The sequence below is a fragment of the Notamacropus eugenii genome, chromosome 1 (assembly GCF_028372415.1).
Source record: "Notamacropus eugenii isolate mMacEug1 chromosome 1, mMacEug1.pri_v2, whole genome shotgun sequence".
Taxonomy (NCBI): Eukaryota; Metazoa; Chordata; class Mammalia; order Diprotodontia; family Macropodidae; genus Notamacropus; species Notamacropus eugenii.
In genome coordinates this window covers 698,544,761-698,567,870 of record NC_092872.1, presented here as the reverse complement: position 1 = coordinate 698,567,870, position 23,110 = coordinate 698,544,761, and the positions used below count along the sequence as shown (strand labels likewise).

At 41.1% G+C, this 23,110-nt stretch overlaps 1 protein-coding gene across 1 annotated transcript in view; it reads left to right on the top strand.

Moving 5' to 3' along the window:
• The window catches only part of COTL1 (coactosin like F-actin binding protein 1), a 62,102-nt gene extending 39,579 nt beyond the window's left edge, over nt 1-22,523 (top strand). The window contains exon 4 of the mRNA XM_072636213.1: nt 21,191-22,523. Coding sequence (XP_072492314.1) covers nt 21,191-21,301 — 111 coding nt within the window. The 3' untranslated portion in view covers nt 21,302-22,523. The remainder of the gene's footprint in view (nt 1-21,190) is intronic.
• Nucleotides 22,524-23,110: the final 587 nt, after the last annotated feature.

Below are 23,110 nucleotides of genomic sequence, written 5' to 3'. Positions count from 1 at the left end.
AGTAACTGTAGGACCTGTAAGGTCCTACTAAATTCTATCTGTGATTCTGTGAGCTTTTTTTTTAAATCTTTGAAAAAAATTCAGTGTGTTACTATGTAATACTACTCTAAAAATCACAAAACTGGAGACTTTTGGAGCTGGAAGTTGCCAGAATTAGGCTAAATAAAGCACTGCCTAGGAGAGAATTTCAGTAAACATGGTTTAGGAATAGATTTTTAAAAAAAATCTGTAATTAGTACATCATGTTTGTAGAAGGTTGCCTCTTTTTTTCCTAAAGCATCTGCCCCATAGCAGGTGTCTGAGAAACGACCGATGGATGGATCGCTCCTTTGAGCAGCCCAGATACTCCCCCTGAGATCACCCTTGTACTTGTGCTGTATGCTTGCTCAGCCAGGTCTTTCTAGACAGGACAGGTCTAGTTGGGTATTTACCTTTCTAGTTTTAAACTAATGCAAATGAGCAGCAGACCCTATCTTTTACCAATATTTAATGAGGTTTATTGTATGCCTACTACCAATGAGCAGTAGAAACCTTGCTTTCACCTGTGATCACTTTGCTCATCCGTCATTCTTCTTGGATTAAAGTGTAAAAAGACATCTCTTTATTATCTTGTCTAAATACAATTGCCTTTGGAAATGAGGCTATGTAACGTAGGGGGAAAAGTTGACTGGGAAGAAGAATTTCCGAGCTGTGTCAACCGCCAGGAGAATTTAGGTGAAGCAATTGTAACTGGCCAGATCTGAATCCAGCCAGTGAATGTCATGCATGACTACCTCACTATAGATGTCTGTCTGTGGAACCCAGGCGTAGTGTTAGAACAAAGCTTGTGTCATGTTCTTTTGTCTGCTGTGCCTCTGGGGGATTGCAGGAACAATGTAGACACCTCTGATATGGGTGTTTTCCATGCTGAGACAAAACCATCTTGATTGAAGGCCAGACTTTATCTAATGGCATATGGTGTTGTCTCTTGTAAAATGTTTTTAGTGTTTGTGTTCCTTTTACACACACCTCCCCCCAACCCCCACCCCCTTCTCTAAACCTGTAACCAGAGAACACCTTCTCTGTTTGCAGCTTTGGGAAAAGACATTGCCAAGGTGCATTTGCTCCAGGGAGATGTTGGGCAAGGAGGGGATTTAAGCGTGGCCTGTTCAGTGTTGGCACAGCCAATGAGTGTGTCCACTTGTTTTCCTTTAAAGCTCCCAGTATAGGCATCGTTTTAGAATCTGAGCCCTTCCGTTCCCCCAAAATTCATACACCCAGTCACCTTCCCTCAGGTCCCACTCCGTAGAACAATGTAGAAGCAGGGCCCACTATAACCCAGCAGGATCAACATACGAAAAGTCGACTCTAGATTCTAACGGTTACAGTAGCTGGTTTAGTATACATTATTAGAATGGCCAATGGGTTAGGTGTATATGGGTAGGCCAAAGTCTCTTTTAATTCTCTGCCTATTGTAATTTTGGTCTTCCCAACCCTATCCTGGTATCTGGAGGCTCACCCCTACGCCTGTCCATGTGACCAAATACCCCAGAGTGGCCAATGACTTTTGCCCATTTGGTCTTAGAGAAGAAATGAGGACCAGATGGTTTGACTTGATTGTAGTAGCAAGAACTCTGGCAGAGGACCTTCATTCAAATCCCAGATCTGATATTGGTATGATTTTACATAAGTCACATACCTTCTCTATGCTTTAGCTTCCTGCTCTTAAAAAAAAGGCTCTTTCTGTACTCTTAATCATTGGGTAACATGGTATCATGAAAAAAGAACCATCATAGGTTTAGAGCTACAAGGGATCCCAGAAGCCAACTAAACCAGTCCCCTCATTTTACAGATGAAGGAACCGAGACCCACGGTCATATCAAAACTTACTCGGTCAAGTCATTTTGCCTAGAAATGACTTGACCAAGTAAGTGTCAGAGGTGGGATTTGAACCATGGGTCTCAGTTTCTTTATCTGTAAAATGAGGGGACTGCGACTTACCAGCTCTAAAGGTCCCTTTGAATTCTAGATGGATGAACCTGTGACTGACTTAGCTCGGCAGCTAGTGAGTCACAATTTGTATCCTGAGACCCAAGGACTAGAATATATTAACAACAGTGAGCCTTTCTAATTTTTCTCTAGAAGTCTGATTTCTCTGGAGAGAGGACTCAGAGAAGAGCCCAGGGACAGGGAGAGGAATATTAGTAAGACTCCAGTCTACACTCTCCAGAGAGCTCTCTGGTTTCTTCACCCCCTGCCCCCTTCCAATGTTCCCTCTGGGAAATTCTGAGCCCAGTAATTAACCCCTCTGATACTGTGAGGCAATAAGGGGTGTACACAAGGAAACAGGGGAGTTTCAGGGCAGCTGATAACCATTGAGCAGAAGGGAACATAATAGTTGCTTTTAATAATATTATGGCTGCCCACTCTGCTACTTGTCCTCATTTTGTTTCACCAAGTTGATTTACTCTTTCTCATTCACTAAGCTACCTATTCCCCCAACTGCCAACCTCTTAAATCTCTTAAGTGGATCTTCTATGTTATATATGTACGCGTGTTTATGTATGTGTATGTAGATACATGTATGTATGCCATCATACAAACAATCTGTAGCCTGTGTGATTACTTGGGTGGGGGTGTTGCAAGAGGGAAGTACTTTCTTTAATGTACCATCAATTAGATAGTCATGAGTAATCTTGTCTAATATAGTCATCTTTCTCAATTTTCTTATCTGTAAAAGCCTGAGTTCTTGTCTGTTTCTTGCGGCATCTACCACAGTGCTTGGCACATAATAATAATAGCTAACCTCTATTATCTAAAACTTTATATCTATCTATCTAAATATATATATATATATGTAGCTTTAAGGTTTGCCAAGTATTTTATCTCATTTGATCTTTACAACAGTCCTGGGATGTAGGAGTTATGATTATCCCTATTTTACAGATGAGGAAACAGAGGTTAAATGATTTGCCCAGGGTCACACAGCTAGTAAGGCTCTGAGGCTGCTTTCGAACTCAGGTCTGAGTCTAGGTCTGGAATTCTATCCCCTACGCCACCCAGGACTTAATAAATGCTTGTCAAATTGAATTGAAAATGGGGCTAAAAACAATCTAGTACCAATTCTTCATAGCTTTGTTGTGATTCACTCATAAGGATGTACGTGAAATGCTTTATGAGTCTTTATTTCTTTATAGATGAGGAAACTGAGGCCCAGAAAGATTATTAATTGTCTTCCTTAATCTAATTCAAGTAGGATTGTAACCCAGAATCTTTGGTTCCAAATTAATAGTCTTTCTGTTTTTAAAATGGAATGTACTGTGAGGATGAGTGAGCAGTCAGGAGCCTGGGATGACTTCATTTCATCAACTACCCTGAAATACCTTGAAGATCAGAATGAAGGAATGAGTTGAGAGATAGACAAGGGACATGATTGGAACTTAGTTTACTCCAGAGAAGGGCAAGCTGAGGACTAGGGGAGAAGCAGACAGCCATGGGAGATGATAGAGGGAGGGCATCCCTGCTCCAGAAGGCTATTATAAAGCTCTTGGACAGCTTTGGACCTTAATCACTTTAGACATCCACGTGATAGAAGCATATTGTAAGTGCCATATGCAAGTGGGAATCTTAACATTTTAAAGCAATATGTTGTTTTGTTTTTGTAATCTTCAACAGAACTTCAGTTGTATCAAATCCATTTGCCACTTGGTGATTTCACGAGCCTCAGTTTCCTCATGTGTCAAATGAGGCAGCTGTGACTAGCTGACCTCTGGATGGATGATGGAGCCTATGACTTTAAGCTCAACCTTTAGGGCCACTGACTAGAGAGAATGACACCTTGGATTCTGAAACTCAAGAAGTACAACATATTAGCTGCAAGAAAGCTATGAAAAGAAATAAAAATGAACCCCAAATGAAAAACATAAATTCACTTTTAAAACCTTTTGAGAGTTCACCTTTTATGTGCCATTTACATGTGTTCCTAAAGTGATTAAAGTCTAAAGTTCATACAAAGGCTTTATAGTCACCTCGTATCTCAGGCAAACATTGGATCCTTGATGTTACTTTCATCAGATAGTTACCCTGTAATACTTAGGAGATCAGAATGAGGAAATGAGCTTTCTGGCATTGCCCATCTTTGCATGACTGCTTTTGGCATGGACTGCGAGCTGCTGGTGACTGTGATGATCTGTGTATGTAGAGAGTGATTGAGTCAGCTAGATGGTACAATGGATGGATCATGGGTTTTGGAATCAGGAACACTTGAATTCTAATCCTGCCTTACAGACTTACCAGCTGGGCAAATCGCTTGACCTCTCTGCGCATCAGTTTTCCCATCTGTAAAATGGGGATAATAATAGCACTTTCCTCACATGGTTGTCATGAGAATCAAATGTTATAACATAAGGAAAGTGCTTTGAAAATCTGAAAGCAATATATAAATGCTAAGCCATTATTATGATCATTGTATTTGGTTATGGACAGACTTCACCTTCCTTTGCAAAATTAAAAGTCAGATAAGCTAGGTCTAATGATGGTAAAATAGTTCACTTCATTCATCCATTCAGTTGATGTGATGGCTGTTTAGTAAAGGATGAAAACTGTCATTCACATGATTTTTCTTTTTAATTTTTCAGCTGGTTTCATTTAGGACATGTAGACATAGTGTGATTGGATGGGCAACAGCCGGACACAGTTTTGTTATCTGTGTTTTCAGGAAAATCACCCTCTCTTGGTTTCAATTTTCTCAACTATAACATGTTGAGGTGGATCTTAACTGAATGCTCTCCAAGTCCTGGGCAGCTAGGTAGCACAGTGGCTAGAGTGCCAGGCCTGGAGGCAAGAAGATTCATCTTCCTGAGTTCAGATCTGGCATCAGACACTTATTAGCTGTGTGACCCCACTTCACCCCTTCTGCCTCAGTTTCCTCATTTGTAAAATGGGCTAAAGAAGGACATGGCAAACCACTCTAGGATCTTTGCCAAAAAAATCCCCAGTGGGGTCACAAAGATTCAGACATATCTGAAAATGATTGAATAGAACTCTAAGACTAAGGCAGGTTCCCCTGCCCCCTTTCCTTGGTAAGGTGATGTTGAATGTGTAGTTTTCTGATTCTAGATGGATCCGACTTTAAGTAAACCTGATTTGTGAGCACACACGCTTGCCAAAAGCCTAAATGATGACAGGGATCTTTTAAAAAATTATTCTATAAAACATGATCTGCCCTTCTCTTATACATTCCTGAGAGGGGATTTGATTTATCATGCACACAATGGTCTCATTCAGTGACATGCATTGTGAAAATTTGGGGGTGGGGGCTCATAAAAAGGGAAAATAGGAAGTGGATTGGTGCACCCAAAAGCACTTTTGTGGAAGCAAAAGCAGACACGTCCTATTTAATGAACTCTTTATAGGGTTGTTAGCATCCTTTGCAGTTATTAATGCCTTCAGATGCTAACTGTGAGTATCTACACTTCTTAATTGTTCTCAGGAGGAGTATTAGTCCTTAAAACTGTTTCAGGATGTTTTGTTTTTATGGTGAGTCACTTAGTGGAGGGGTTTTTTTTTCTTTTCCAAAGTTACTTCCCAGAATTGCTGAATAATGGAACGTTGGATTCAAGGTAATGAGTTTAAGAAAGAACCAGGGGCTTTTCTTTCCAAATGTGATGGACTTTATGGATTTTTTAATAACTTCTTTGGAGGGGGTAGAGGAGAGAACAAGCATTCTTTAAGGGCCTACAATGTGCCAGGTGGAAATCTAGGTGGCACAGTGGATGAAGTACCGAACCTGGAGTCGGGAAGACTCATCTTCCTGAATTCAAATCCATCCTAGGACCCTGTGTGACCCTGGGCAAGTCACTTCACCCTGTTTGCCTCAGTTCCTTTATCTAAGAAAAGAACTGGAGAAGGAAATAGCAAACCACTCCAGCAGCTTTGCCAAGAAAACCCAAATAGGGTCATGATGAGTTTGACTGAAGCAACTAAACAACAAAACCCTTAGGTAGCTTAAGGTCTACTGGGGTAGGGTGGGATACAGCACGTGTACAGATAAATAAATACATAGTGATTTGAGGAAGGAGGGCAAAGAGAATGCCCCACAGAACATGACACCTGAGGAAGTCTGGAAGGAAGATAAGGATTCTGAGGGCAGTGATCAGAAGGGAGTGCATTCTGGGCATGGTGGATATGCAGAGGTACAAAGGAAAGATGGCTCATTGAGTTTGGGAAACAGTCCAGTTTGGCTGGAATATAGAGTTTGAAAAGAGGAGTAATACCTAAGACTGTATATAAAATTAGGTTTTGTTTTATAGAAGAGGAAAGAAAGCGAGACTTGGAAAAGTCATTTGCCCTGAGTGGCAAAACAGATTAGGGATGAAAGACTTAGTGGCTTTGGAGCCCTGGTTTTTCTTTCGCATTTGGAGGCTCTGTCTATGCTTGAATGGATTTGCCCTATTCAATCACTCATGGTGATGCTGGTGGGGCAGGGTAGACTCTTTCCCAAGATGGTGCTTGGACCTTACCAAACAGCAGCAAAATCAGCTATTATAACACCAGAAGAGACTGAATCAATCAAATGAATTCATGAAGTCCAGAAAAATCACCATTTTAGATTCAGCAGAGCATTCACACATGGAGTAATTATACAGCCTGCTTGGGCATTTAATGATCTTTCTTCACTGCCTACAGTTTTCTGAGGCTGTGTTTATTCACAAAATGAAGTGGAGAACTGATATGATTGTGCTGATGATTCAGACTGCCCTAGGCTCCGCTGAGTATGGATAACCTCCCTGGCCTTATGTGCCAGTGAATGAGTAGTTTGAGAACCTAGAACAACCCTAGGGAAGAGAGATTACTGATGATCTCCAGGTTATTTTTACCTGTAAATACTCTCCAGGAGCTGATCAGAACTCACAAGTCTGATATCTAATACCTCTGAGCCTAGGATAGCTACCTCTCCTCCCTTAGCAGCCTTCCTACTGGAAATAGCCCAATAATTCCAGGAAACAGGACTCCACATTATACTGTGAAGAGAGGGTCACCATTGAAGTCAGGAAGCCTTGGGTTCAAGTCTTACTTTTAACTCATCCTAGTTGGATCACCATGGGCAAGTTATTTGACCTCTCAGTACCCCCAGGCAGGTCTCTAAGACTGGAGATGCCCATCTGCATAGGGAGGGGAGTGGTCAGGGAGGATTTGCCAACACTGGGTGATATCACAAGTCTAGACCCAAAAAAAGAAGGAAAAGATAAAGAAACATCTTTGGGGGAAGCATAAATATTTTAGAAACTAGATTCACTTCTGATTTTAAAGGAGAGGTACCTTTTATGGAAAAGTTTCTGGAATGGTAAAGAGAGATGTTTTTATAAATAGGTTTTTCTTTTGTGTGATGACTCATGAGTACATCATGGTAGGAAGCTTTCCCCTCCCCCCTCCTCCAATTGCACCTTGCTGATTGAATTTCAAAGCCTTCTTTTGAACTCTTCAGAGAGTCAGTAGGTAGGGAAGAGGTGGAGGGTGTAGGTAGGCACAGATTGGCACTGGAGTTCCAGGTAAGTTCAAGACTTAGCCATCCAAGTCCTTTGTTCCTTCAAGGCTGTTATTCCTGGCAAGGGGCTTGATGAACTACAACACTTATTTTTCTTAAGTATTCTAATTGTTTGATGGTATTATGATCTACATCCATTTTGGAAAAAGCCACTTTGTCAAGGTCATTGTGCAAGGTTGTTCCCCACCCACCCACCCCCCAACAAATGTACATACACTTACTGCCCTCTAAGTTCAGCACCCAGCCAGTTGCAGTGGTGGTTGGGTTGAAACCAATACACACCCATTTCCTTTAAGAGCTGGGTGCTGGGCTCACTTCTCCATGCTAACCGTTATCAATTTTGCCCACTTAGGATGGTCACCATAGGAGACCAGGGCTTTCGTTGGAGGCTGTGACTAAATAAACAGTCCCCACAATTCAGAGAGCACTTAGAGGGCCTCATTGATCTCTTTATTGTATGGAGAATGTTGTAGGATCACAGGATGTTTAGGGCTGGAAGAGGAATCTGAGAATATGTAGTCAATCAGAAAGCATTTGTCTTTAAAATAAAATAATGCATATTCTGAGCTTAAATTCAAAAGGAGCATTTCCATACTCCCAGTGGAACACACAAAGAGGATGCAATATGAAACTGTGAATCTCTATTTCATACTGCTTGCTTTTTTTAAAAGTATATAACAAATTCTAAAATATTTTTACAACTTCTCTTTGTTTCCTTCTGAGCTTCTCTTCTGTGCACTTTAAAAAATATTTTAATGGCCCTCTTTATACTTCCTAGTTCTTTTTTGGTGCACCTCCCCCCAACAATTAACCAAGAGAATGAAAAGAGGAAAAACCCTCCTTCCTTCCCTCTCCTCTTCTCTTTTCCTTTTTAATCTCCTTTTCATTATCCACTAAGCTAAAATTTATTTTATTTCCTCACAACTTTCCATGTTGAGTTTTGTGTATTCCTACTCTAAATGCTACGTGTGTATCTGTTCACCTCTCTGTTCTCCAGTTCAGACAGTTAATTCGTATTCTCCCCTCTGACCTCTTGCTCCCTTTCTGTATAATATCACACCACAATTTTGAAAAATAGTACATTCCACCCTCTTCTTCCTCTTTTCTTACAGTAGTGAATTTCTTTTACCCAACCGCACCCCCTTTTCTTTCCTCTTTTACAACCATTAGAAAAGGACCAATCTATACCCAGACCTTTGTTTTATTTAACTATTTCAATTAACTATTTCTTACTTAACTACCTTTGAAGACATGAAGGTTCTATAAAGCACCCTTCTTTCTTTTCCTTCTATTAGAATGTTAGCACTTCATCATCATCTAGCTCCTTCCAACTGTTCAAATAAATCCACCTTTTTAGGTCTTTTTTGACTCTTGTGTTTGCATTTTTAATGCTTGACTCAGCTCTGGTCTTTTACTTTTTTTTCTTTTTGAAAATCAATTTATTTATTTATTTTTAGTTTTAACATTCACTTTCATAAAATTTTGAATTCCAAATTTTCTCCCCATCTCTCCCCTCTCCCCACCCCAAGACAGCATGCAATTTGATATGGGCTGTATATATACATTCATATTAAACTATTTTCACATTAGTCAAATTGTAAAAAAGAATTAGAACCAATGGGAGAAACCAAGAGAAAGAAGAAATAAAAAAAATGAGAGAGCAAATAATATGCTTGGATCTGCATTCAGACTCCTTAGTTTTTTTTCGGGATTTTCCATCATGAATCCTTTGGAGTTGTCTTAGATACTTGCAGTGCTAAGAAGAGATAAGCCTATCAAAGTTAGTTTTCACTCAATATGGCTGTTACTATGTACAATGTTCTCCTGGTTCTACTCACTTCACTCAGCTTCTGTTCATATAAGTCTTTCCAGGTTATTCCGAAGTCTGCCTATTTGTCATTTCTTATTGCACAAGAATATTCCATTTCATTCATATGCCACAACTTGTTCAGTCATTCCCCAACTGATGGGCATCCCATCAGTTTCCAACACTTTGTCACCACAATAAGAGCTGCTATAAATACTTTTGCAAATGTGGGCCCTTTTCCCATTTGTATGGTCTCTTTGGGATATAAATCTAGAAATATTGCTTGGTCAAAGGGTATGCACATTTTTATAGCCCTTTGAGCATAGTTTCAAATTGCGCTTCAGAATGATTGGATCAGTTCACAACTCCACCAACAATGCATTAGTGTTTCAATTTTCACACATATTCTCCAGCACTTATCATTTTTCTGTTTTTGTCATGTTAACCAATCTAATGGGTGTGATGTGGCACCTCAAAGTCACTTTGATTTGCATTTCTCTAATCAATAGTGATTTAGAACATTTTTTCATATGACTATAGATAGCTTTAATTTCTTCATCCAAAAACTGCATGTTCATATTCTTTGACCACTTATCATTTGGGGAATGACTTGTGTTCTTATAAACTTGACTCTGTTCTCTATAAATTTTAGAAATGAGGCCTTTATCAGAGAGACTGGTTGTAAAAATTCTTTCCCAGTTTTCTGCTTCCCTCCTAATCTTGGTTGCATTGGCTTTGTTTGTGCAAAAACTTTTCAATTTAATGTAACCAAAGTTATTCATTTTGCATTTCATAATGTTCTCTATCTCTTTTTTGGTCATAAATTCTCCTGTCCTCCATAAATCTGACAGGTAAACTATTCCTTGCTCTCCCAGTTTGCTTATGGCATCAGCATTTATATCCAAATTTTGTATCCATTTTGACTTTATTTTGGTAAACAGTGTAAGATGTTTATCTATGCCTAGTTTGGTTTCTAGTTTACTCAGTAGTTTTTGTCAAATAGTAAGTTTTTAAGCCAGAAACTGGAATCTTTGGGTTTATCAAACACTAGGTTACTATAGTCATTTACTACTGTGTCATTCATACCTAACCTATTCCACTGATCTACCAACCCATTTTTTAGCCAGTACCAAGTAGTTTTGATGATCGCTGCTTTGTAATACAATTTAAGATCTGGTATGGCTAGGCCAAGCTCTGTTCTTTTCATCAAGAATGTTTAAATGTCCTCTATTCCATTAAAGATCCACTTTTTTTTTTTTTGGCCTATTGATGATACTTAGCTTTGTAGAGCAAGCTATTCTTGCTGGTAATCTGTATCTTTGCTTTTTGATATATGGTATTCTGCGCTCTCTTCTTGTCTATAATAGCAGCTGCCAGGTCGTCTGTGATCCTGACAGTAATTCTTTGGTGCTTAAACTGTTTCTTCCTGGCTGCTTATAGCATTTTTTCTTTGACCTTGAGGCTCTGGATTTTGGTCATAACATCCTTAGGATTTTGCCTTTAGGGATTTCTTTTAGGATTAACCAGATGATTCTTTCTATTTTTATATTTCCTTCTGGGTCTTACTTATCTATATGAACAGTATTTATTTATAATTTCCTAAAATACGGTTCTGAGACTTTTCATGGTTTTCAAGGATTCAATGATTCTTAAACTACATCTTCTTGACCTTTTTTTCCAGGTCAGTTGTTCTTCCTAATAGGTATACCTTATATTTTCTTCTACTTTTTCAGCCCTTTGATTTATTTCTAATATTTCTTCTTGTCACACAGAATCATTGATTTTTGTTTGGTCTGTTGCAGTTTTCAAGGAGTTCATTACTGGTGTAAGGCTTACCACTTTCCATTCTAAGTTATTCTCCTTCCAATTTTTTACCCCCAGAGATTTTATTTCATTAAAAAAAATCTTTTGATTCATTTTTTCTAGGTATTCATATAGACCTTGGGCAAAATTTGTTTTTTCCTTTAAGTCTCTGCTTACAGTAGTTATGGACTTACTTTCTTCTACATTGGATTTGTGTGTATCTGTAATACATAATAATTCTTTTTAGTATGTTCTTTTTTTATATTTATATTTAGCACTAGTTCCCAAATTTGAGCTTTGTGTCTGAGCCAGTCTCCACTGCCTGATGTACTTTTGGGGGGAAGTGGACAGCTCTGCTTGGTCTTGACCTGGGTCACTTGGGTTCCTGTTCTGCCCTCACCCTTCCAGGGTGTGTCTACACTAAGAGTAATGGTAGCTTCCCCTTCCCAGCTTCTATCTTTGAGATGCAGAACACTCATATTTAGGTACCTCTGTGTCACTGCAGAGCAGAATGCTGTGGATATTGGAGCCTCTGCATCTGGAATGCTCAATTGGAGCACTCCTAGACCTGGGCTGGTCACAATTGGTCCCTGGTCACTTTCCAAGGCTCTCCATGTGAGTTTCCTATGGCTTTAGAGCTTTGTAATGGGAGCATTCCACTCTTATTTACAGATGGAAATAATTGTAGGTTACAGGTGTTTTCCATCTTCTTTGACTGTGTTGGCATTGGCTTTTCTGGTGGACTCCTTTCTGTGTTGTGTGGAGGGCTTTAGGATGACTTTTTGTGGAGTTCTGGAGTAGAAGAAATCACTAGCTGTAGTTTTTCATTGGATTTCTTGATCATTATTCAATCTGGTGCTATTTTTAAGTTTTTGTTGGAGTGGGTATGTGGAAACTGGGCTGTCCGCTTCTGTTCAAGCAGTCATCTTGACTGGAAGTCAAGACCTTTCACCATCTGATCTCTCACCAACTCTTACCACTTCTCCCAAAATGACTTCTGTGTCCTCTTTCTACTCCATTCTGACCACTAAATTCTTTGTTCTCATCCTAGTTATATCCTGCTCATAGTAATTCTCAAGAGAAATAATGGGGTATAGAATATTAAAGATCAAAATGACCTTAATTAACTAATCTATCTCTTTTATTTTAAAGAAGAAATTCAGACCCAAGTCAATAAGTATTTTTTAAGAACCTAGGATGTACCAGGCTCTGTGCTAAGAGCTGGAGATACAAAAAAGGGCAAAAACAGTACCTTTTCTCAAGGTGCTCAGTCTAATGGGGGAGATAATATGCAAATGACTATTTGTAAACAAATTGTACATAGAATGAATTGGAGATAATCTACTGAGGTAAGACAGTAGGCATTAAGGAAGACCTTACAAAGACTTCTTGTAGAAAGTAGAATTTTAACTGAGACTGGAAGGAAGCTGGAAAGGGGAGATAAGGAAGGAGTGAATTCTAGGCATGAGGATCAGTAGGTAAAAATACCAACAAATAGGAAGATTGGGAGTCATGTTTAAGGAACAGCAAGGCTTTAAAAGCCAAACAGAGGATTTTATTTTTTACCTGGGAGACTATAGGGAGCCACTGACGTTGATTGTACAGGGGCAGTTGAGATTTGAAGGAAGTCAAGGAAGCTGGGAGGCAACATGGAAGTTTCACCTATGGTATCAGATTGATGACTGGGTTTGATGGAACACTCTTAACATAGTGCTTGGCACATAGGAAACACTTAATGTTTTCCTGTTTCAATCTTGCTCTCACACCACTCTGTGGTATCTGTACTACCTACCACAAGGAACCCCTCTCACTATCTCAGAGTCACATCCAGTCCAGTGAAAAATGACTTGTCCAAGGTCATACATCTAATGAGTGGCAGACTCAGATCTGAACCTAAGACTTTGAGACTTGCTTAGGTAGTCAAGGCAACCCAAGAACCCCAATATGAATAACTTGAAACTGAGCAAAATTTTGGAATCAAATTCCTTGTAAAACACAGAATAGTGAAGTCATTCCATTCTCTTTCATTACAATGTGTGGTAATTGTTAGGCTGTTCTGGATACAAATAATTGAAAGGGTCCCATTTATTCCCATTGGGCTCAATTTTTTATAAGTGAAGGGAGTCCTTTCCAATATCTAAATCTCCTCTTTCAGATCAGGGGCCATTTTCAGATGAACACATTGGCAATGAGGATAAACTTTCAAAATGTATTGATTATTTATAAAGCAGAGATTGGAAATGTCTGGTAATATGTGTTAGGGGTTTGGAGGGACAGAAGGAAGATGGTTTTAGTGGGGAAGGAGGCTAAATGGGGCTATCCTCCCCATTTAACATCTTTCTCTGTTGCTTTTTGAGGGGCTGGTACTATTTCCTCCTGTATCTTCCCTATTCCATCCAGTCCCCCCTTTCCCTATCCTTCTTGGGAGCAATGCACTTATACTCTGCTAACAGAACTCCTAGCACCCCAGACATCTAAAGGGACAGTGATCCCCACACTCTGGCTCCACACTTGTGCAATGTTCTTATAGGGCCACAGCATTATTGGATTTAAGTCTTGAAAGGGCCTTAGATCATCTCATCCAACCTCCTCATTTCACAGATAAGAACCCTGGAGTATAGGTTCTGATTTGATGTCAAGATCTCAGATTTTTAATTTTTAAAGATCCCATATTGAGATACAGAAAAAGGAAGGAAACTGCTCTTAATTTGTCTGGAAAGAAGGCAGGATTAGAAATCCATTGCCATTCAGGACTCTACTCGGACTGGCCAGAAGATTTACCTTTGCATTTGGACTAAAGCCCCCTGAGGTAATGAAGGCTAACTTAAAACCATTAAGAAATAGATGCTAGAGCAAATAGACACACTTTGCAGAACAAAGTTATAAGTATTTAAGCCAGTGCTGCACTCAGGCTATATGCTAAACCGCTACTTACTAAGACAGAATAAATGATTTTTTTCTTAGCGGAAGGCATTTGGTTTTCACAGCTTCACCAACAACGTATGAGTGCCTCCGACCCCAGTGCTTTTTTGTGTGGCATCTGCTGAGCCACTAAGACTTCTCTGTGCCTTCTCACCTCTCCTCCCACTCTGTCTGTGTGTGTCTCACCGAAAGTTTTTGTGGGGGGGATGTGGGTGGACTTACGGGTTTCTAAGCTGTGGTGTCTTAAACACTTCTCCTTTCCCTTCCACAAGCTAATCAGTTCTCTGGCACGGTTCCCGTATAAAGGGGGAGGCCCTAGGGAGAGAGCTTTTGTTCTGCCTTTTTTTTTAAAACCAAATACGCCCACACCCAGCTGGTGCTCACTTCTCCCCTGAAGGGTTGGAAGGAGGTTTAAGAATTCAGGAACAATCCCTGAAAATTGCTCCTTGGGTGACTGGAGAAAACGTACATTCAGTTTCTTTCTTGAATCAGAGGGTCTGAGGAAAGTGTTTCTAAACTCTAACTTCGAACTCTAAACATAAAATGATTCCATTAGGAGAACAAGTTGTCCTGAGTGGAATCGCAGATAGCCCAAGAGACAGAATGGAACAGGGGAAAGGGTGTTGGTTCTGGAGGCAGAGGGTCTGAATTCAAATTTGGACTCTGCTACTTCTCCCTGGATGACTTTGGAGAAGTGATTTCCTCTCTCTGGGCCTCGGATTCCTTATCTGTAAAAGAAGGAGAGGTTGTCGTCACCCTCTCTGAGGTCCCTTCCAACTGTAGATCTATGATGCTAAGATATGTCCGTGATCCTATATATCCCCAGTGATGGACTTCAAGAAGTGTCCCAGGCAACATGGCACAGTGGAAGGAGCATCGTATTGAGGGACCTTGGACTTGGGATTTCTTGGGGGGCCTAGGACAATAATAGTAATAATAGTTATCATCTATTTAAGATTTGGTTAAGTCACTTAAACCTATTTGCCTCAGTTTCCTCCTCTGTAAAATGAACTGGAGAAGGAAATGGCAGACCAGTCCAGTATATCTGCCAAGAAAGCCCCAGATGGGGTCATGAAGAGTTGGACTCAGCTAATCATCATCATCTTCTTCATCATCATTATCATTATTGTATGATGAGGTTTTGTTTAACCACTTTCTGGACCCTACACCAATGGTAGAAGTAGATGTAAGAGAAAGGAAGGGTATAGGGCAAATGCCAATAAACCAAAGTTAAATGAACATAAAACTGAAAACTGAAACTCTCTCCCTTTATCCAACCTCTTCCTTTACAAATATGGAAACTGAGGCCCAGAGAAGGTAAACAACTTGCCCAAGGTCAAAGCTTATAACACAGTGGCTTCCAATGCAGATTCTTCTGGCTCCAAATCAGACAGTCTTTCCCTGTATACCATGGCAACCTTCTCAAAAGCCCACATGCTGATAATGGAGTGGGAACTACAGATTGACACAGGTCATAGGATTGTAGCATTTAGAGCTGGGAGGGACCTGAGATCTCTACCAAAATCCTTGTTTCTACAGAGAAGGGACCCAAGGGCCAGACAAGTGAAATAATTCTTCTCTACCTTGTACCTATTCTACCCTGTCTTCATCCCCCTAGCCCCATCTCCCATGCCACACAGCTAGTAAACAGCAGAACTGAATTCAAACCCAATTTCTCTGACCCCAGATCTCCTCAAGGGAAGAGGGGGCAATACCAGCATTTCCTGGTTTCCACCCCTCCCCTCCTGGCACCCTAACCCTCTGCCCCTCCCCCTGTCTGGTAGTCTATGTGGTGAAGAGCAGGTGTATTGGATGACACTGAGTTAGAATTTGATACTGAGAGGAATTAAAAGAGGCATCTGTTATTCTCTGGGCCACTGAGCCCAGGTTGGAGAGGCAACTGGTAGTACAGTGATTAGAGCTCTGGGTCTGGAGGTAGGAAAACCTGAGTTCAAATCCTGTCTTAGACACTTACTGGCTGTGTGACCCTGGACAAGTCATTTAACCCTGTTTGCCTCAGTTTCCTCATCTGTAAAATGAGCTGGAGAAGGAAGTGCAAACCACTCCAGCATTTTTGCCAAGAAAACTCCAAATGAAGTCACAAAGAGCTGTGCATGACTGAACAGAAAAAGCAACCACAACTATTAAATTGTGTGAGGCTGGATCTGACCTCTAGGCTTTCTGACTCCACATCCAGCAGTCTATCTGCTAACTGCTTCACCTCTCTGCAGATGACTCCCAAAACTTTATCATCAGCTTTGATCACTTTTGGCATCCCTTGGTCTTATATTTTCAGCTTCCTACTGGACATATCTACTTGAATGCCTTTATGGCACTTCAGAGTCTAAAGTAAATTTCCCTCTTCCCATTTTCTTCCAAAACCTTCCCTTCTTCTCGATTTCTCGTCTCTCTGTTAGATTGTCTCATTCTATTCATCATCCAGACTGGAAACTTCAGGGAGCTGTCAAGTAAGCATTCATTAAATGTTTACTATGTGCCAGGCACTATGCCAAACATTGGGACCATGAATACAAGAAGAAAGTCTATACCTGCCCTCAAGGAGTTTAGATTCTAACGAGGGAAGACCACACATAAATGGCGAAGGGAGATTGAAAGAGAAAGTCCAGAGTCAAGAGCCTGGAGCCTGGAGAAGGATGAAGACTTGACTGGACCTGGCAAGGGAATATTCCTGAAAATGGAGACCCTCCCAACAAAGGAAGAGGCCATGGGAGTGGATTCCTCACTATCTCTGCATCTCCCCCTCCCCCTTCCAATCTTTTGCCAAGTCCTGTCGATATCACATCTACCACATCTCTCAAATATGCCCCCTTTTCTCCTTTGACACTGATAGTACCCTATTGCAAGCCCTCATCACCCTACGCAGGGATCATTGCAGTAACTGCTGGTGAGTCTGCCCACCTGAAGTGTCTCCCCGCTACAGTCCATCATTCATTCAGCCACATTTTCGGAAAACACAGGTTTGTTGCTACTCAGTAAACTCCAGTGTCTCCCTATGCCCTCGAGGGGGAAGTACAAAATCCTCTATTTGGTATTCAAAGCCCTTCATAATCTACCTTACCAAATTTTATTCCCCGACGCATTGTCTTCAATCGAGTGACTCTGGTCTCCCAGCTGTTTTATTAGTAGGTACTTCATCTCTGTGCTGTGGGTGTTTTCTCTGGCCATCCCTAACACCTGGAATGGCTTCCCTGGCTTCCTTTAAGTCCCATCTAAAATCCTCCCTTCTACAGGAAGCCTTCCCCAATTCCTCTTCATTCCAAAGCTTTCTCTTCATTAGTTATTTCTTATCTTTCATGTGCAAAGCTTGCTTTGTATGTATATGTTTACATGTTGTCTCTCCCGTTGGATTGTGAGCTTCTTGAGGGCAGAAACTATCTTTTGCCTCTTTTTGGGTCCCCAGTGCTTAGAACAGTACTAGGCATGTAGTAGGTGCTTAATAAATGTTTATTGATTGATTGATTGATTCATTCCTCTTTCTGCTTTGCTCTCTGCATTCCTTCATGCTCACCCTATGACTTTAGGATAGTCATTTCCCTTTTCTTGCCTTCAATTTCCTTCACGAAATAAATGAGCGGACTAAATGTGATGGCTCCCGATTCTCTAGGGCTTTCTTGTTTACAAAGCCCCTTCCCTGTGACATCTCTGGACAATGACTGTATCATAGAAGAGAAAACTGGGCTACAAAGAGATGAAGTTACTTGTCCATGGCCATGCTGCTATTATGTGTTGTTATGGGTGGGATTTTATTTCCTCCTGACTCCTAGATCTCTATGCTTTTCACTCTCAAAGCCTCTGCTGGTTCCACATTTGATGGGCTTAGGAATCCATTGTTCCTCCTTTTTCCTCCAATTCCATCCTCCTCCCCAATTCAGGGAATCTCTTCATATTTCCTGGGCTAAATAATGGTCTATTTCATCTAGTCTGTTCTTTTCATTTTACTTTTTCAGTTAATGAAAATCCACCCTCTCCCCCTCCCCCTTCCTTTAAAAAAAGAAAGGAAAGCAAAACTCATGTAACAAATATGCAGAGTTAAGCAAAACCACTTGCAGTTTATTCTTCACATGTGAAGTTAGGGTTTGTGCTGTGGAATGGCTCAGTTCCAGAGTCCTCATCCGATTCAAGGTCTCCCATGCTCTGTTGCTGTCTCTCATATCAATCCTCCACATGAGACAGAGCTTTTCATTATTGTGACAGGGAAATCCCATTCTTATCTCTGAACCTTTGCTCAGAGACTTATCACATTCCAGGGAATGCCCTCTCCTCCATAGCTCAAGCTAATGACGTCCTGCCTATTTAGAGGATCACACATAGGGAAGGGGCTTGGAAGGCTATTGAGGTCAAACCTTGATTTTACAGATGAGGAAACTGAGGCAAACAGATTAAGTGACTTATCCAGGGTCACACAGCTAAGTGTCTGAGACCAGATTTGAACTCACGTCCTCCTGAATCGAGGCTCAGCGCTCTATCTACTGCCCTAATTTTCTCCTTGAAATTTCATCCTAACTCCTGAAGCCCACATAGATATTTCCTTTATTCTGAATATAATTTAGCAACCTAAGGTTAGCATTAAACTACAGTGGAAAGATCACTGGATGACAAGTTAGAGAACCTGGGTTCAAATCCTGTTTCTGCTCCTTACCACCTGTGTGACCTTGATCAAGTTGCTAAATGATGGTGATGCCCATGTCTATAGGGATTTTATGCTTACATCTATAAATGAAGGGGTCAGACTGGCTGCCCTCTGCAGTCCCTTACAGACTTAAGTGTGATCTTTGACCTTATTACCTTGTTTTAGGTATTCACACAGTGACTTTGGGCAAGTAAACTCCTCTCTCTGGGATTTGGTTTCTGCATCTGTAAAACAAAGGTGTTGGACTTGGCACTTTTCTCTAATGTATGTCTAGTTCTGATAGTCTGTGTTCGAGGGTCCCCTTATATCACTGACTTATCTATAATGGGTGCATGTGGTATATATGTGTGTGTGTGTGTGCATACACATACACACACATGCATATATGATACACATTAAAGGAGGTAGAGAGGGAGACAGAGAAGGGAGAGAGGAAGAGACAGAAAGAGAAAAGAAAGAGACAGAGAGACAGAGAAAGAAGGGAGAAAGGGAGAGAGAGGGACAGACAATCAGAGAGGGAGAGAGAGAGAGAGAAGGAAAGAGGAGGGGAGAGAAGGAGGGAGGAAGGAGAATAGGGAGCAGGGGTGCAGTAGAGAGAATGCTGGTCTTAGAGTCAGTAGATGTAAATTTCCTAAGTGTCTTCATCATCTCCAGAAACTCATTATTCTGCAAGATGATACCTCAGAAGCTCCCAGCTCCCTTGGGTTACTTCCTGCCTTGCCTGGAGGAGTTCATCCCCTAACCTCTTTCCAGCTTCCTTTTTTACGCTGTCTTCCTCTATTTAATGGTAAACTCCTTGAAGTCAGGGACTATCTTTCTTTTTAGGCATTTGTCTTCCAGCACTTAGCATAGTACCTGGCACACAGTAGGTGCTTAATAAATGTTTATTGATTCTAAGTTCAATTCTGGCCTCAGCCACTTACTAGTCTCCTCAGTTTCCTTAACTGTAAAATGAAGGAGTTGGACCAGATGACCTTTGAGCCTCCTTCCTGCAGTCTAGTGACATGCAGCTTGTTACTAATTCACCAAAGTGAGACCTTTAGTTGTAAATCAAGTTCCTAGATGTAGGGGGTGGGGAGAAAGGAGGTAGTTAGGTATTACTAGTGTAATGTGCTAGCTGGCTTGGGTAAATCATTTTGTAAAAATGCTTAAGACATGTGTGGCCCAATGTCCACATGTTGGACCGGTGAACTTTAAAGACATATGGGATAGTCATTTTGGGTCATGTGGTATATTCCTGGGGATAGAGTAGCTCTAGGTAATCTGATAAGGTAATTTGGGTTATGGAGAGAGGACTGGCTGTGCTTGGCTGTGAACTTGGGTTCAAATCCTATGTTTCGTTCTGTATGGTATTGGGCAAGTCATTTTAGTTTCAGTTTACTGCTTTACTAACTAGGTATAACACATCCACTCCCTATTCACAGGATTGTTGGTGTGTGTGTGTGTGTGTGTGGTGGGGAATCCTTTGTACCTTTTCAAATTTTGCGCATCTCTCCCTCACTTAAATCCAATTCGCTTGCATGTCATGGCATCACCTCCCTGATGTCATGGTTCTTTTCAAGAACCAAGGACAAACAACAAAGCGAATTTCATAAAGCACAGATCCAATCATGTGCCCTCCCCTGCCCCCATCAATAAATTCCAATGGCTCCCTATCTCCTCCTGGGTCAAATACAAAATGCTCTGGTGTCTTCCTAACCTCATCCTCTCCTTCCTTTGCAGACATATACTCTTAGATCCAGTGACCCTGGCCGCCTAGTTGCTCCACAGACAAGATACTCTGTCTCTTGGCTCTGGGCATTTTCTCTGGCCATGCCCCAGGCCTGAAATGTTCTCCCTCCTCATCTCTGTCTTCTGGCTTCCTGGGATTCCTTTAAGGTCTAGCTAAAATCTCATGTTCTACAGAAGCTTTCTCCAATTTCACTTAATTCTAGTGCCTTCCATCTGTATTCATCCTGTATATGGTTTGTTTACACGTATTTGTTTGCTTGTTGTCTCCCTATAAGAGTGTGAGCTCGTTGAGGGCAGAAATTGTCTTTCTCTCTTTTTGTATTCCCAGGGCTTAGACAGTGCCTAGCACATAGTAGGCACTGAATAAATGTTTATTGATTGATTAGGAAAAGTTTCATGTAGAAGGTGGTACTTGACCTGAGCTTGAAGAAAACTCAGGCTTGAGGCAGAGATAGGGAAGAAGAGCATTCCAAACATGGGAAACAGCTAATGCAAAGGCATAGAGGCGGGAATTGGAGCATCATGTGTATAGAACAGTGAACAGGTCACTATGGCTGGATTGCCATGAGTGGAAGGGGGCCATGTGTAATAAAACTGGAAATATTAGAAGGGTCCAAGTCATGGGGGGATTTAAATGCCAAACAATTTGACTTTTTTTAAGTGTTCAGATATTTGAAAGACCCCAAATAGTTGTCAGTCTTTTGGTTGTTCAGGAATGTTTTTTTTTGAACTCTCCATTTTCTTTTGACAGAATTTTGCAAAAGAGTTCGTGATCAGTGATCCAAAGGAATTGGAGGAAGACTTCATCAAAAGTGAATTGAAGAAAGCGGGAGGTGCAAATTATGATGCGCAGACAGAATAAATGGTCAATATCATCTCGCCAATATCATCTGCCTGCTTCCCCCCACCCTGCAAAGGGATGCCAGCAATCGACCAACCAGCCAGCGCACCAGGGAAGTGGGATGTGAGACAGCGCAGCTAACGGGTGTCTGCAGTCAGATGCCCTTCCCTTCTCTTCATTTCTTGTTGGTTTAGTTTTGTTTGGTTTTTTCTCCTTAATTTGATGCAAAAGTTTTACACAAGAATCAGATTTGCAGGCGCCTCCGGCTATGAAGCCCCTTCCCATTTTCTGTCCTTCTCCATGTCTGCACTCGCAATGCCTTTGCTCAATCATGTCATTGCTTTTCAGCGCCTGCTGAGTGCCCTCACCGTGGTTTTGGGTGGGGTTTACATCTACCATTTGACAACGAGGTGAATACCATTCCAGGAGCTGCTCGAACGGCTTTCAGTCTTCACACACGTTTATTTCATCCAAAGGCTCAGATCCTTCTGAATTTGCCCGAGGTATACCTCAGTCAGAGTTGCCTAAGCTTAGATCCAATAGATATAATGTGACTTGGTAGTTTCCAAAAATTATCTCTAACCCTGAGCTAAAGAAAGAAAACTTGCCTTAAAAAACTTGCTTGGCAGTTGCTCTGAATTGTGATATCTAGTTGCATTTTTCCCTCTTACCACTTTCCCCTCAAAATACTGGAAAGGAATCAGAAGTTTGTAATTTCTGATTAGAATCTTTTTCTGGCCACAGTTCTGAACGGCAGATGTCTGGACACAGAGGCTGATAGTGAGGAGGCACTTGTCCAAGTTCCCCATGGATGACAGGGCATTGGTGACAGAGGCCAAAGATGAGAGGGTCATGTTGCATCTTGGGCCCTTCAGGCCCTCCCTGTGTCAAACAGCCTTCTGTTTCCCCTTGAGAAGGCCCTGTCTACTTAATGCAGGACACCTGAGTTCATGAGCCAAAGGCCCCTCAGTCTTGCCTTACCTGTTCTCCAAGAATCAAAGTCATCCAGCCCTTTTGGAACACAGAAGTCAGTTTCTGTCAGAGCTTTTAGGTCAGTGTAAAAACTTCAAAAGGATTTTTTTTTCTTAAAAAAAAAAAAGATGAAATTGGCATGTTTTTCATGAGCATATTTTATATTCTTTCTTTTCATATCATTTAAGGAAAATATTGTACTGTATTGGGGTGTGGGAGAATATCGGCGCTAAAAACAATTTACATAAATAAATTTTTTTCTTTTCCAAAACGAATGGTTGTGTTTTCCTGTTCTTACCTTCCATTCTCCTCCCCTACCAGTCGTTCATATTAAATATTTCCTTCTTACCTCAAGGATCTGTGACTTCAGTGTATATACTGCCTTCCGATATGCTTCCCATACCCACCCCTGTACAAACTAGTAAACAGAACTTGCAGCAGCTTTGGCCCCCCCAAAATTCACCCCCTCATTGCTGGTGGTAAACCTCTCCCATAGGTGAGCTGAACCTTTGGATAACAAGATGAGGAGGGTGGGGGGAAGGGAATCATCCTCACACTGAAGAAGGATCCAAGAAGATCTTGGCATCCTAAAATGTCAGACTGAATCTAGTAAGACAAAATTCACATTGATAGAGCAACAGTCTTATAGATGTAAATGTTCCGCATCACATAGTAGGCAGCTAGGTGGTGCAGTGGCTAGAACATGGGGCTTGGTATCAGGAAATCCCAAGTTCAGATCTGGCCTTTCACTTCTTAACTGTTTGATCCTAGGCAAGTCACCTAAATTCTCTGTGCCTCAGCTATTACCACCCTATCTATAAAATGGAATAATAATGACCCCTACTTCCCAGGTGATGA